At 38.5% G+C, this 16,689-nt stretch overlaps 1 protein-coding gene across 1 annotated transcript; it reads right to left on the reverse strand.

Annotated features, from left to right (window-relative positions):
* Nucleotides 1-586: 586 nt before the first annotated feature.
* tor4ab (torsin family 4, member Ab) lies at nucleotides 587-6,271 on the reverse strand. Its single transcript, XM_067408126.1, has 2 exons — nucleotides 5,966-6,271; nucleotides 587-1,770 (listed from the first exon to the last, which is right to left on the reverse strand). Exons 1-2 carry the CDS (start codon nucleotides 6,269-6,271, stop codon nucleotides 955-957), a joined length of 1,122 nt encoding a protein of 373 aa, XP_067264227.1. The 3' UTR covers nucleotides 587-954.
* Between the last annotated feature and the right edge of the window lie 10,418 nt (nucleotides 6,272-16,689).

A 16,689-nucleotide genomic window follows, 5' to 3' on the forward strand; every position in this document is an offset into this window, starting at 1 on the left:
CATCAACCAAGTAAAAACTGCAAGCACACCACCAAACACCAATATATCACAGTTTTGCACACAAGACAACTAACAGAGGCAATCAATGCATTTACAGCTTCTATATTTGATATACATATACAATCAATGACCACTTTATTAAAGGGGACCTATAATGGCCTATAAAGTCTCTGGTGTCCCCAGAATGTGGCTGTGAAGTTTCAGCTCAAAATACCACAGATAATTTATTATAGTTTCCGCCAAAATCAATATTGTATCTGGTCGGTTTTAAAAAGTGGCGCCAGAAACTCTTTAATCGGTAATGACAAATAATTTATAACATTAACAAGATGAGCCGTTGAATTCATTTTGGGAGTGACGACTGAATGTATTTTTAGTAAAATGCCTGTATATAAGATAAATATTGGCGCAGTTTACACTCTGTCATATATGTGAATCAACTTTCTTTGTTGTGTATTTTCAGTTTGAAAAATAACTTTTATATTAATGGATTAATAGCATTTTGAAAAAAAAAAGTGTCATGGATTTATTGCATTTTGGAAAAAAAAAATGTTTTTATAATAAACTTTTTAAAATCAAAATGTAGACAAAAGATGCTGTGAAAGTTTGAAAAAAGAAAATAGTGGTTTTCATCTTGCTGCTTTCTTGGTAAAGAAAACACCTTTTTTCTCAAATTAATGAAAATGGTGTTATTGCGTTTTGGAACCAAACTCTTCAAATGTCTTTACTGTCACTTTTGATCAATTTGATGCATCCTTGCTGAATACAAAATATTAATTTCTTTGCTGTCCCCAAACTTTGAGGAATGGTAGTGTATTTGGTAATATAATACACTATAATGTATTATTATAATGGTAGAGTTTGGTAAGTTGTTTTTCAGTCTTTCTTCAGATAGAAGCTGTATTTGCGTAACTGAAAATAGCTGAACGGTGCACATTTTCAAACAGAACTCTCTCAGAGCTGGTTAACTTTTCCCACTACTTGTTTACATCCAGTTTTTGCATACTGTCTTCCAGACGTGCTGTGATAGGCCAGTTCATCCGCCAGTCTCTCTACATGACTGAGGTCGGGGTAAAACCCTTCCAGGGTCATTTCCTCTAGAAAGCATTGTATGATGTGTTCCCGCTCCAGCAGGGAAAGGGGTATAATCTCGAGTGCTGGCTCCGTCCATAGAGGATGGATGAGAGACAGGGCCCGTCGGAGTGGTTTATGGGCTCCAGCAGTGGAGGCGTTTTGAAGAACATGAGCTGTGATCTCACTTTGCCCCAGACTGCTGAGGAAAACATAAACCACGTTGAGAAACTCATTCGTCTGATCTGGCTGAAGAAACGTCTGCAAGATGTCCAGCAGCGGAGGCGGCATTAGTTCTACGTCATCCAGAATGAAGAAGGGAATCTGCTCCTCTTCCTCGGCTCGAGTCACTACCTCAGTTATACGTCGAGCGAGTGCGGAGGCGCAGTGCTGCGCTGCTTCCTTTAGGGGGCAGTGGTGTTTGGATAAATAATGCACCACTAGCTTGTCCTCCACCACGGAGCGGAAGTGCCGTACCAGTAGGCGACCCAGGTGGCTCTTCCCAACACCAGATGCACCGTGTAAGGACAGGGCGAGGGGATGCTGGTGGGCATAAGTGGACAGGTAATCGTTCAGATGGTCCATTAGCTCCTCTAGCGCCTCCGGCTGGCCAAACACCTCCCTGTGCATCGCCCTCTCCAAACCCTCAAGATCGTACTTCATAACATGGTCATCCAGATTCTCAATGGCGTTGTAGACCTGGGAGAACAGGAAATAATTAAAGAAGAGAACGGGAAGCCACCTTTATTAACGCTTTGGTTACACTTAATTTTGATGGTCCACTTTAGACAACCAGGAATTGACATTAACACCTGCCAAATGCGGGTGGATTTCAGCATGTAACACAGTCATTCCTACTACACTTTGGCGGGTCGAATTTTATATATAATAAACAATTTTCAATTGTAGTCTTTTAAAAAAAGCATCTGAAATAATAAACTAAGTGCAATGTAGTGTGAAAAATATAGATTTGTTGACACACAATCCCGCCTCCCCTCACTCACTCCTTTCATTTGCTTCGGATGAATATTGTTGGTGTTACAGGGCTTGAATTTCGGCATTGGATTGCGCATATTGCGCATAATTTTACTCATTCCTGCAGAATTTGTGCTCACACCCAAAGTGTGTGCACATAAAGCCGCCTATCAGAACTAAATTGAGTTCTTTTTCGCTGCTTATTGCGCTTAAACAATCAAATACACACAAAACAATGTCAAAATGTTGGTCTTAATGAGTATTCACGTATTCACAGTCAGTTTGTTTTAAGTGAATGTAAACAGTTAAGAAAGAAAACGCATGTGAAACAGTATAGTGGATCTGTGTGTCAGGTCTTAAAGTGACAGCAGCTTAATATACCTGCAACCATATTATGAGATAATATTAAAAATATCTATATGGCAGTTTTTCTCCATGATATCAATGTCAAAAAATGCTAAACCTCAAAAGTTTACAATGACTCCAGTAGTTACTAGAAAGTTATCACTTTCTCACTTTAGAATACTGATAGAAATAATTATTAATTCCTTCTGAAGGATTTAGTAATACTTCAGTCAATACTAGTGGGTTACCATAACCTTCACTTTAGAATTAATTATGCATTATTCACGTTAATTATGAACCTATATTTAGTAGTTCTTTGTTGTTGTCTGGGAGGTATGAAAAAAATAGTAGTTGATTAGCTAATAGTGAACTACCACCTTTAAAGTTACTTATAATTAGTAGAATGTGTAAAGTGGACCATCAAAATAAAGTGTAACCAAACTTTGTATAATCAAAAGAGAAAAGTAACTGTAGCAGCATTGTCTTTACCAGAAATCTAATTGACACATTGACACATTTATGCATGTGAATAAAATTAATTATAATAAGATTACTATCACAATTGCATTGTAAGAATTATTACAACAGCAACTTTTTCCTGTAGTTTTCTTGAAAAAGAAAGCATTGCCAAAGAAAATGTTGTGCAAAAGTCTTAGGCATGCAAGATTTTTCATAAAAAAAAACTGTTTCAAGAAAGTTCTTGTGGATCATTATTGCAGTGATTATTATTTTTCTGGCATGTTATATGTTTGGGTTTAAGTGGTGCATCATTTTTTGATCAAGATCTTGTATTAACAATGCAAAAGGTGAGCACTCTGTAAAGTCTCCTCCAGCACATCCCAAAAACTTTCAACGAAACTGCCAATTCATGTGTGAAAATGATTCTTCATGCTCCTCACAACCATTCTTTCACAATTTGAGCCTGATGAATCTTGTCTTTGTCATCCATGATGTGTCTTCCTACATGGTTGTTTAAGAAATGAAAAGCTACACACTCCATCTTAAGGGATAAAAGAACCATTGCCAAACCATTTAAACACATTTGCTGAGTACATTGGTATTAAAAACGGCTTTTAATAAAAACCTTTAATGTTTACAGTGGGTGGAATGGTGCGCTGTGATTGGTTGAGTGGATATATCGTGTTCTGCAGAGAAAGGAGACTGGCGTTTGTCGTGTTTTGGAAAGAAAGTGAGAAAACATGTCAGAATAGCACGACGGATATTGCATTTTATTAAACGCAAAATTAATAAACGACTTTTCAATACCGACCAGATACTGTCACGATCACCGTCTGTTCCTGTCAGTTCCCGGACTACATTACCCATAATCCTCTCTGCCATTCACCTGCACTCACTCCACCAATCACTACACTAATCACCACACCCAGCTGCCACACATTACCAGGACTATAAAGGACTTTCACACACACCACCTCACCGCAAAGTCTTGTTTTCCCTGTGATGCAATTCCGAGCGATTATACCCTGTCTGATTGTCTGTCACCGTACCTCTTGTCTTTCGTTTATGATCCTGTGCCGCCTGTCCTGACCATTGCTTTCTATACTGTTCTGTGATTGATATCTGCCAGCCCTGACCTTCTGCTTGTTCCTGACTATGATTCTGCCTGTCCCTCTCTGTTCCTGTTTGCCCCTGTTCGACCCAGCCTGTATGACTACGCTCACTATTAATAAAGCTTTGCATTTGGATCCCTACCCGAGTCCAGCCTTCATTACAGAAGACTTCGCCGCCACAGATCCAGCAGCTTTCGTGAGTGTTCCTGTCATTACCACCATGAATCCAACTGCCCAGTTGATCGGTCTCCGTCAAGGAGATAGATGCATTGAGGATTATGTAACAGACTTGAACTGGCTCATTTGACCTGCTTTACCGAGGAGTGTCTCATGATATTCTTCCGCGGTGGACTATCAGGCCCGCTCAGTGCCATCATGCCGTTACATGATCGCGACGGGACTTTAGAACAGTATATAGAACAGGCTTTGCAACTGAGTGGATCCTCCTTTACTGTGGGTGTTGCGGAGGGACATGACAGTTTGCGGTGTCACGAAATGGCTGCCGCTCAGGAGAGAACTCACAAGATGGCGGTCACTACGTTACCTGTCACCGCTGATCACCCCGAGCAACGTCACATCTCCGCTGATCGCCCAGAGCCAAGTCAGGTCTCCGCTGATCGCCCAGAGCAACGTCACGTCTCTGGATCAGTCAGAAAGCAGCTAGGATTATGTTCCAGTGTGGCTGATCCTCCGCTGACTTCAGCACGAGCGGCTGCCATTCCCAAGCCTCTGCCGGCCGCTTCGCACCCAAGCCTCTGCCGGCCGCTTCGCTCTCAAGCCCGGTGGCCGCTTCGCTCTCTAGCCCGGTGGCCGCTTCGCTCTCAAGCCCGGTGGCCGCTTCGCTCTCAAGCCCGGTGGCCGCTTCGCTCTCAAGCCCGGTGGCCGCTTCGCACTCAAGCCAGTCGGCCGCTTCGCTCTCAAGCCCGGTGGCCGCTTCGCACTCAAGTCAGACGGCCGCTTCGCTCTCAAGCCCGGTGGCCACTTCGCACTCAAGTCAACCGGTCGCTTCGCACTCAAGCCCGGTGGCCGCTTCGCTCTCAAGCCTGCCAGCCGCTTCGCTCTCAAGCCCGGTGGCCGCTTCGCACGCAAGTTCGTCGACCCGCCGTGGCCTCCCGAGGCCCCTGACTGGCTGCTTGAGTTCCTGGACCTGCTCTGGAGACCTCCATACCCGCCTGCACATCCAGTATCTCCTGCCTGTAGGTCTCCAGGGATCCCACCCCCCCTCCCCAGTTGTGCCATCTGCGGCGCTATGTCACGATCACCGTCTGTTCCTGTCAGTTCCCGGACTACATTACCCATAATCCTCTCTGCCATTCACCTGCACTCACTCCACCAATCACTACACTAATCACCACACCCAGCTGCCACGCATTACCAGGACTATAAAGGACTTTCACACACACCACCTCACCGCGAAGTCTTGTTTTCCCTGTGATGCAATTCCGAGCGATTATACCCTGTCTGATTGTCTGTCACCGTACCTCTTGTCTTTCGTTTATGATCCTGTGCTGCCTGTCCTGACAATTGCTTTGTCTACTGTTCTGTGATTGATATCTGCCAGCCCTGACCCTCTGCTTGTTCCTGACTACGATTCTGCCTGTCCCTCGCTGTTCCTGTTTGCCCCTGTTCGACCCAGCCTGTATGACTACGCTCACTATTAATAAAGCTTTGCATTTGGATCCCTACCCGAGTCCAGCCTTCATTACAGATACAATACTGATTTTAGTGGAAACTCAGTTTTTTTGAAAATGGCGTTTATCGCGTTTTGGAACCAAACTCTTCATATATATGGAATAAAATTCTTAAATTCTTACAAACGTTAAAGGTGAAGTGGCACCAAATGGATTTGCAGTCTCTTTTAAAATAGTCTGTGACATACAATAACACCGAGTTTAGGGTGTGATAATGGTAGACAATGGTAGACTTGTTTTAAAACATTCATTACTTTTTCAATTCTGGCACAAAAGAAATGACACCCAAGGAAAAGAACAAGGCAGCATTACCTGGACGAAGACGATCACGCTAAAGAGCAATAGGAAAGGTTTCGCTCGGCTGCGCTCATCTTTCTTTGGCTTGATCAGAGTGTCATTAGGGAACAGCACGCGGGACTTCCTTCGCTTAGTCTTTCTGGTTTGGGGGCTCTTAGGATCAGAGGCAACTGAGCCGACAGCCAATTTGACTGAATTAGATCTCTTTAGGTACTTTTTCTTGATTCGCATCATGGCTTTCAGCTGCGGGGAGAAGATGGACGTTCTTTGCCCACCTTCATTCTCCTCATTTCCTCTCTCCTTTTCCACTTGAACATCCATTGAAACCCCTTCACAGTCCACCACCAGTCTAGAATACTGAGAGAAACAAACATGACCTTGTTATAGTTAAATGCTTGCATTACTTCACTTGGTAAATGCTTTATTACGACTCTTACAGTGCCTTCAAAGAACACACTCTGGTATGTGTATTTTATTGAACTCAGTGTTACAGTTGATCTATAAGAAATATAAAAGCATACATGGTGTACATGTCTGTGACACATTGACATTTTGAAGTAGAAAGAAGTGAAATAGTATACTATTTTCTTTCTTAAACATGATTTTACCAAGTACAACATGTTTCTGGATCAACATCTTTGTTTATCCTTGAACAATTCCAATCAACCAATCAGATCTGAGGGACAAGTTTACAGTTTATGTCAAGTTTAGGCTTACAACCAGGGTTATGTGCTTCTACATCAGTGTTATTCACCTATCATTTCTCTCTGATTTTAGGGGTAAGTAATTGGTAGGGTTACGTTTAGGGCTAGAACTAAATTTTCAGACAGGAATGTTGTTCCAGGATCAACAAAATATGTTGAACCAGGAACATGTCTTACTTGGCAAAATATTCACTCAAAGCTCATGAAGTTCTGCTTCAGGTCAAGGCAGTTAGCGTGACTGGTTTTGAACAGTCTTACATTTTGCTGTCTCTTGGCAAATGTGTGATAATTAGAGGTAATTAAGATTGAGGGGCTAAATAAGAGGCTGGATTTGGCAGCAATAGATGTGTGTGTATATAAAGAGTGGATGTAAATTGTAAAACATGAACCTCAGGCAAGGAAAGTATAAGGCAAGACAAACCGATTCTAAAGAGCATTTTGGCCTCAAATAAATCTAACTGCTTTTTTAAAGTTTAAATAGCATGCATTTCACTTGCATGGCTTTACAAAGTCATTGAGAAAGTTCTGATGTTAAATTATGCTCTAATTAAAAGCATATTTCTGATACCGGCTGTAAGTAATGTGTGTGTGTGCTTTTTTTCATGATTTATGAGGACACAGATTTGTATAATGACATGGGTATTACACTGGTATTATGACGTAAACATGTTTTATGAGGACATTTCATGAGTCCTCATGTTTAAAATAGCTTTAAAAACATACTAAACAATGTTTTATTAAAAATGTAAAAATGTAGACAGTTCTCTGTGATGGGTAGGTTTAGGGGTAGGGGTAGTGTAGGGTGATAGAATGTACAGTTTGCCAACAATGGAACCACTTGGGAGAGAACTGTCAGGAGGCTTATTTCTTAGCACAAAAGAGGACAGTGGTACAAGAGGATTACCAAATCATTGTTTTAAGTGTGAAAATACAGCAAAAATAACACAGAAATTCAAAATCAATGGACTTGTGACAAGGCCCCAGAAATAATCAGGCCTTTATTTTAAGCTTTCATTTAGTGATGAGGGATTTTTTTTTTTTTTTTGTTGCTAGACAAAGAGCAGGAGAAATACCAAGCGAGTGTCTCAGAGCCAGCAAAAGCTATGAAAAGAGTGACTGTTTATCTCACAGTGTAAGATGCAGCCTGCAGAAATGACATGCATGGTTGTTGTTCTCACTGGAACTACCTACTGTAGCTAAAGCACAATAAAGTTAGCCATTTCCAAAACCCATATTTACAAAATAAAGATTCTGGGAATCAATACTTTGGTCTCATGAGACTAAATCAGTCATTTTGGATCTAACAACATCTAAAATGTTATGGTGTTGATACAGGAGGAGTACAGTGAGAAGAGCCTGGTTCCCACAGTAAAGTTCAGTGGTAGTAAAGCTCTTATATAGGGATGTATGAGTACTGAAAGTGTGAAGGGAGTTGTGCCTTATCAATGCTGTCATGAATTCCCACAACACTATAATTTATACACAAACTTGAAACAGAAGATGTTACCCTTTCCTCGTTCCCTGCATTGTTGGGCATTTTTTCAACATGGCAATGAGGATATGTATTCTCCCAAGGTGAAAAACCTCCTTGGACATTGTATTGCACTCAATCTTAACACTTTTGAGCACCAGTTGGGGATTCTGTGAGACGAGTTGAGCAACACTCCCCATTAAAGATCAGGGCATTTAAAGGTACAATATGTAAAATTTTTGCAGTAAAATATCCAAAAACCACTAGGCTAGTGTTATATATTTTGTCCAGCTGATTACTAACAATATCTCTAATGTTTTCAACTACTTGTAAATCATGAGAAAATTCCCATTCTAAACAGTGACACGGGGCAGTGCAGTCGCCTGTCAATGACGTCAGTTACCTTTGTTACCGCCTTTACTGACGTAGAAACCACATGACAACTGCCGTGGACAAATGCGGAAGTAGTGGAAGTAGCGTCCAGCAAACCACTAGCTTGCTTCAAGCAGTTCCTTATTTACTTCTTGCACGTTTTATGGTGGATTGTGTTACTTATTTATGGAACATAATTACTGTTTACCATCTCCCGCTGGTTCTGTCGACAAGGACAGCTCCCGTAAACTCATGACCGGAAAAGCGGAAGCGGCGCCAGCGACTGTAATAAAAGTCCCGCTGCTCGTGAGGCGTGTGTTGATCAATCGCTCCAGCTCCTCGTTCAGCTCCACAACACTCGCTCCTGTTCTGCTTCGTACTACAGTAACGTTAATAATCGCATACACGAACATGAGTTCTTCCAAACTCCAATCCCTATTCTTTTGCACCGTCCGTTGAAATGGAGACCACATGTCCCAAGTTTCCGCTCTAAAACTTGGCGTCATCAAACTACGCCTTTGTTTTGAATAGGCTTCTAGCGACCTCTAGCGGAAAAAAAATATCACAAATTGTAACTTTAAGGAGCTCATCATCCAGGAGTTAAACAGGACAGATGTGACAATTTGTCATGAAATTGTACACTCCGTGCCAAAAAGGGTCAGAGCAGTATATTCAAAATTATGGAGGCCATACTAAGTGCTAGAATATTATATATTTGTTGAATTAAATCTAGGGTGTACTCATTTCTGCAATCCTTAATTTAAACAAAATTGGCTAATTTACTTATTTTATGGCTATTAATGACATATTTCTAAATTTTTATAATGTATATGTTTAATACATTTTAGTTTTGCCATATTTCCATGAATTGTATTAGTGATCATAAAGAAAATAGATCTTTTGTATTTGTTCAGAGGGGGTGTACTTATTTATGCTGCGCACTGTACGTCACTGGACTTTGAGGTACTTTAGACCGCAATGGAAATGCAGACAGCAACAGGTCTGTGGGAAAAAATGTCCTCAGACAAATTTTTCTGGGTAATTTCGGTGGAAAAGCGGCTTTAGTGATATTTGGCACCAGTATATCAGGAAGTGAGGATTTTGTTCTCTTCAGCTCAATGGATGGAAATGGTGCTTTATTTGCAAATGTTTCATGAAAAAGTTGAAAAAGTAAATCACATTTTTTTCAGAAAATGTAATCATCTATTTTCCGTTTACTCAAGATACATTCGTATGCATACAGGGAAAGTCCAGATGTATTTCTCACTAAAGTTTTTGACACATTGCTCTCATGTGTATTATAATCACATCATCCTGAGCTCCACATGTCCGGGCAGAGAAAGAGAGGGATGTGTTCTCATACACTATGTATGTGTGATGACTTTACAATTTTGCATAACTGTCTATACACTCACACTGCTGTTTTGCATTATGACAAATGTACAAACAGGAAGCAAACGTACTGTATACTATGGCACTGAAATTAAAGACTGAGCTTTTGGTTCTATCTGTATAACAATATACATGTGAAATAATGGCCCCAAAAAATGATTAGAACGCTTAAAACCATAAAAGTTTGGTTTATGTAAGTGCTACTGATGTGGAGATTTCTGGCTCATTAATGTCTTTGCATTAGGTACAGTAGGTGTCTATATCTGCACTCAGATGAATGCTCAAGTGCATGTGCTATCTGTCTTAAAGGTATAGTTCACCCAAAAATGAAAATTACCCCATAATTTACTCACCCTCAAGCCATCCTAGGTGTATATGACATACTTCTTTCAGACAAACACAATCAGAGTTATATTAAAAATACCCTGGCTCATCCAAGCTTTATAATGGGAGTTTTTGAAGCCCAAAAAAGTGCATCCATTGATCATAAAACATACTCCATGCGGTTCTGGGGGGTTAATAAAGGCCTTTTGAAGCGAATAGTAAATGGTAAAACGTGCGCACGGTTTAGCAAATCGAGGGAACAAAATAGTAAGTTGTGCGAGCGATTAAGCAAATCAAGGGAACGAACTAGTAGTCTTTTATAAGTGTTTTTTCCTTCATGTCATGTGCGGGGCTTTGTAAAAACGCACACAAACCGATAAAATACAATAAAAAATGAGATAAGATACATAAAAAAATCATCTACAAACAGCAAATCTAAGGGACCGTTCACATTTCGCATCTAAAAATGCATGGAAAGCGTGGCCGAACCGCTTTCTCCGTCTTTCCAAAGGCTTACGCTCCCGTGGCGTCTGTCGTTGCTATGCAACCATGAACTGCGCTCTCCACGACGATGAGGAAGTTTCAGCAAAGGATAAAGCCCTTGCAATTAGCTCTACTACTAGATATATTTATGGAGATGAGATATAAAAACCACCCTGTACAGCTATGATCAGCTATTCAGCTGAACTTTTGATGTTTTGTTACGGAAAGTCCGAAACTGATCGGTTGGTTCTTGTCACATGACCTGCGGTGCACATTCTGAAAAGTTTAGATGTTTAAATGCACCGCGTGCGTGTTGCGACTGCGTTACTTCAATTATGAGCACGCTTGCCGCGCACCTACATTTGAAACAACGAATTTGAGCGTTCAAAAGAAGCAATATGTGAACGGCCCCTAAATGTACACTTTTGCAAAAGCCTTTGATTCAAAGAAGTTGACAAAATGCAACAAATTTTTTTGGCTTCATTCAAGGTTCAGATTTCTGGATGTAAATGTAGTAAGTCTATTTTACAAGTCTTATTTGTAAATGTAGATTTCTGGATGTACATGTATGCAAATTATCTGATAAGACACGGCCTCATTTGTATATCTAAACATAACATTTCAGAAAACTTGTGATATATTAAATGTTTGCGATTCTTAATGCAATCAACTGGGGAAGTATGGTGATATTCATTAGTTAAATAGTTTTTTTCCCCCTATTCACCTGGGATGTCTTGCCTTAAATATAAATACCACCTGATATTTTGTTATCTAATGCAATGACATTCAGACATTTTTAAATGTGAAAAGTCTGAAGCCATTGTAGATGCATAATATGAAAACATAACTGTATATTTCCATCTTTCAAGGGACGAAGAAAGGTGTTTGTTTGCACACAGCTCTGTGAGGGCAGTTATGCAAACTTCACCATGCAAATGGTGATCATTGCACAGAAGCACTAACACAAAAAATGAATATGGAGACAGCAATGGAGGGGATTACAAAAAACATGTTATGGTTCTCCTTTTTGTCAACATCATGGTCAGATGCCTGAACTTGCCTGATTGTATGGATATGAAATACAACATGGGCCTTTACCTTGCATGGATGAGCCTGGTATCACCTGCAACGATATCACTGTGATAAAGAGAAATACATGAAGGTCTATAAGCAACGAGGTTAAACCAAAAAGAAAGAAAAGAAGATGAGACAGAAAACAGAGATTGTTACCTTCAAAGTTGCATGAGGCTGTCTACTTGCTACCTTCTCCTTGAGTGTTGGTTCTTTTCCTCAAAGATGGTGATTTTGACGACGATGATTGATATGAAGTAGACGATGATCCAAACACACATGCACAGCTTTCGGCTACCTGCGCACACCTATGTCCATCACACCATCTCTGTGTTTGAGCTCCACCCTCTCGTTTCACTGTCACTTCACGTCTCTCTTTCCGTTTTCCTTTCCTTCTCCCATGAACCACAAACAATTTCAGTGCCATTCAGATTCAGATGGAAAAAGTCACTATGCAGTTAATATAGAAAATCATGCATGACTGTAATTTTAAATAGTATAAATAATCTTATTATGAATATTTCAGTTTCAGGTTAAGCCTATTAGAGTAAGGAAATATGTATGTCAGTGCTCTATAATGCTGCTGTGTAAAGACACTTTTCTTATTTAAAAGAGCAAAATGAATTACAATGGATAACCGCTCTCAATTCAGGCCCCCAAAATAAGTCTTATTTTTTCCTTCATATAAAGAACGTTACAGCTGTATTCTCAAATAATGTTTATCACAAAACTAAGTTTGCCGTTTGCAGTCATTGATGCTAGTATGCCATTTATGAATGTTAATTAAAATCTCTTAACCATGTAAAGCCTGCAATATGAAATAATAGTCAGAAAACTTTACACAAAATGTTGAAAACATTTATAGTATTATATTTGATACATCAGGCTTTCATAGCTCATATAGTATGATATAGTGAGTATATGGAGCTCATATTTAAAAAAAAAAAACACCTCAGCTGTTTTATTCAGAAGCCCAAACTGAGAAAAAATAGGACTTTTCACACTTGAAATTGTTAAAGATTAGATCACTTTAAAATGAAAATTTCATCAAACTCACCGTCAAGCCATCCTAGGTGTAGAGTTAAAAGATTAGTTCACTTCTGAATGAAAATTTTTATGGATTGAAAAATATATGAATGAATGAATGAATGAATGAATGAATGAATGAATGAATGAATGAATGAATGAATGAATGAATGAATGAATAAATAAATCAGAGGCCACCATGTCTGAGGAATGACCCATCTCTACACCACTGGCGTAGTTCTACATTGTTGACAAATTATCTAAATTACATTTACATAACTGATCTGTGGGTGGAACAGACAGTGGTATTATTTTGAATTATTTTCAGTCTAATTCACTAATTATTCAATTAGAGTAGTTTTGTTGGAGAAGCAACTTCTCTAATGAACAGTACAGTAGGTATTCCACGTCCAAGCATCCACACAGAAACAGAGCACCAATTTAACCATGAAAGTTCATATCCTTGATATTTCACCTGAGGGACGTTTGTCACAAAGTTCGTCATCTGTATGTCTGTTTGTACACAAAACTGAATGACCAATTGAGTCACAATCTTGAGTGGACACTGAGTTTCTGTTTCCATGGCAACATTAAAAACTGCCAGTGGTGCACTTTTCTGCAATTAACAATTCATTTATTATTAACAATGAACTAAATTAATATATAATATAAAATTAAGCAGAAAAAATGTAAGCAGATTATTGGTCAAATATATAATTATATCTTAAGTAATCATTGGTCTAGTTATATGTTTACTAGAGAGTGATTCCTGTTTTTATTTGGCATGATATTGCCTCAGAAAGGAAAGGGACTGATTACTCACCCACTTGGAGGAGCCTGCAGGAAAACACTGTATGTGGGAGGGCTGGTGAGTAACACTGCTTGTGTATTTGGGGTAAATTATATTGGCCTTGACCTCAGCGAGATAAGAGCGACTCTTTCATCTTCCTGAAAGTGCGGTGATATTTACAACATGGTGGGAGGAAGCTTGTTTTCTGTGCCATTTCCATACACTATAGAATATTTCTTTGTTCCTGCTGTTAGAGCACAACAGTGACAGCCCACTTTTTCCAGCAGATTCAGTCTTCAATAAAGTGTTCTAAGACAATAATCAAAAAAGCAGTTCTGAGTTAATTGCAACACTACAAGCTTTGAGACTGAAGACTGGAGTAATGATGCTGAAAATTTGGCTGTGACACCACAGGAATAAATTACAAAAAAAAATAAAAAATCTAAATATATATTTAAATAGAAAACACTTAAATTAAATTGCAAATATAAATTCCACAAAATTACTGTTTTTACAGTATTTTATTTTATTATTAAAAAAGGCACCTGAGACTTCTTTCAAAAACATTAAAAAATCTTACTGACCTCACAGTGACTAGAGCTCATTACAGGTTTGTGTTTTATATATATTATATTATATTTTATATACAATGTTATCTGAAAGGTTTATAGGTTAAAGGTACACTATGTAACTTTTGGCCCTCTAGCGGTTAAAAAACAAAACTGTATTCATTTTGCAGAAGAACATTGTTTTGGTTGTGCTTCGGCTCTGCATGACTGTGTGGATGAATATGTTCATCATACTTCTCATAAAACATTCACTACCTTGAAAATAAATGCCAGCACAGCGCTGCAACAACTATAATGAAATGAGCAATTTATCGGTTCAATAAAATACCTTACTGACATCTCTGCATTGCTTTTACAACATTTCAAATCCCTCAGTTCTCACCATCTCTGAAAAACCAAGCCCATGTTGATTCTTGTTTTATTACGAGCTCTGTCTCTTTCTGTTATTTCCAACAGACTCTCCTCTATTCTGCGTTTTTTTAAAATGGGTGATTTAGCGGCTCCAGCTCAACCTTTCTCGTTAGTTGTGTGACACTAACATATGCCACTCCCACACCACACACACATCAATGTAGCAGCAACTTTTCTCTATTTACAGATATGACGAGACACACACACAGGTGAGTGATGTATCTATGCAATTTCCGTCAAAAAAGCATCCCGACAGGTCTAAAATATAAACACTTATAACAGGCTTACTGGTAATGTACTGATTCATTATTTACATTTTATTAATGCTGAACAAAAAAAAAGTTACATTGTGTACCTTTAATCAGTAAAAATAAAATTTCTCAGTAGAGAATATAAAGGATTGGCAGCATCCAAAATCACATACTTAATTCCCTACTATATAGTAGGCGAAAAAAAAATGTGACAAAAGAAGAATGTCACAGTGCTCTTAAAAGTGTAGGCAAAAAGTGACCTACTTCTTCTGGTGAGATTCTGAAGTGTGCATACCATGGATACTTTACTATCCCATGAGGCCACGGGAGAGGATTTGTGAATGGCGGTGATGTGATGCAACTGATGCCGGTAAGTCACGTGATAATGTCAACATGGCGTATGTCCAAATTACATTCTACACACATTCATACCACTGTTAAACATTTTAGTGTGAAATTACAGCATGTTCCAGGTTAATAATTGCAGTACTTTCACAGTATTTTCACAGTAGGACTTCTCTTGTATCTAACACTCTCAGAAAATGATTGTAAAATCTACAGTACTGCCAATTTCAGTAAAGTTTTTACAATTTTACTGTAAAAAAAGTGACTGTACAGTACTGGAAAACAAAAATGACTGAAAATGAACAATACAATATTCTATTTCTATAGTGCATGTTTACTATGAAGATCCCCAGCATGCAATGCAGCATGAATAGGTTATGCTGTAGAGTTTTTGATACTTGTTGGTTTTATTTGTGCTACTGATCTTATTTTTGGTCCACTTTTAGCAACTTGTTTTCTTTTTTTTATAGTATTATTTGTTTAGTGTCACCATTGTTGTGTTTGGTAGTAGTGATGTCTGTGCATATTTGATGCTTATAAAAAAAAAAGTCTTCCCAGACAGCAACATAGTGTGGCCCCGATCCGGGTACCAGATGTGGGCCGGATCGGGGCCGACACTATGTTGTTGTCGGGGTTGTGTTGCAAGATGGTGTCACACCTTTCAAAGATTAATCTCAGCAGTTGCTTCACTATCATGAAAGATCAATTTACAAACAGTTATGAATTTGAAATAAGATACGGCTAAATCTTCATGCTAAAATAACTCTAAAGGGAAATCTTCATATTCATAAGAATAGTTTGATATGGCAAGCCATTTTGACTTTTTTTCATTTTCACTAGTTAAAATGCTAATTTTTGATATCAAGAATCATATTTCCACTAGTAAAAACTAGAATTCTTGATATCTCTAATTGTATTTTCACTAGTGAAATGTCACCATAGGCTGCCATTCAAATTCAATTGTTGATATCAAGAACTGATTTCTTACTAGTTGAAATTCCAATTTCACATATCAGAAATACAATTCTTACTAGTAAAAATAATAATTTTTGACATCAATAATTCAGTTGTCACTAGTTGAAATGTCAGTTCTTGATATCAAAAATTGAATTGGTACTAGTAACAATGTTCATTTTTGATATCAATAATTTGATTTTCACTAGTGACAATGTTAGTTTCTGATATCATGAATGTGATTGTTACTAGTAAGAAAGCCATTTTAGATATCTGAAATTATATTGATATCAGAAATACATTTTCAGATATCAAAAATGAACATTTTTACTAGTAGCAATTTAATTGTTGATATCAAGAACTGACATTTCAACTAGTGACAATTGAATTCTTGATATCAAAGATTCACATTTTACTAGTAGCAATGTAATTATTGATATCAAAAATTATGATTTTTACTAGTAAGAATTGTATTTCTGATATGTGAAATTGGAATTTTAACTAGTAAGAAATCAGTTCCTGATATCAACAATTGAATTTGAATGGCAGGTTTCACTAGTGAAAATACAACTACAG

Source organism: Chanodichthys erythropterus, chromosome 13, assembly GCF_024489055.1.
Source record: "Chanodichthys erythropterus isolate Z2021 chromosome 13, ASM2448905v1, whole genome shotgun sequence".
Classification (NCBI taxonomy): domain Eukaryota; kingdom Metazoa; phylum Chordata; class Actinopteri; order Cypriniformes; family Xenocyprididae; genus Chanodichthys; species Chanodichthys erythropterus.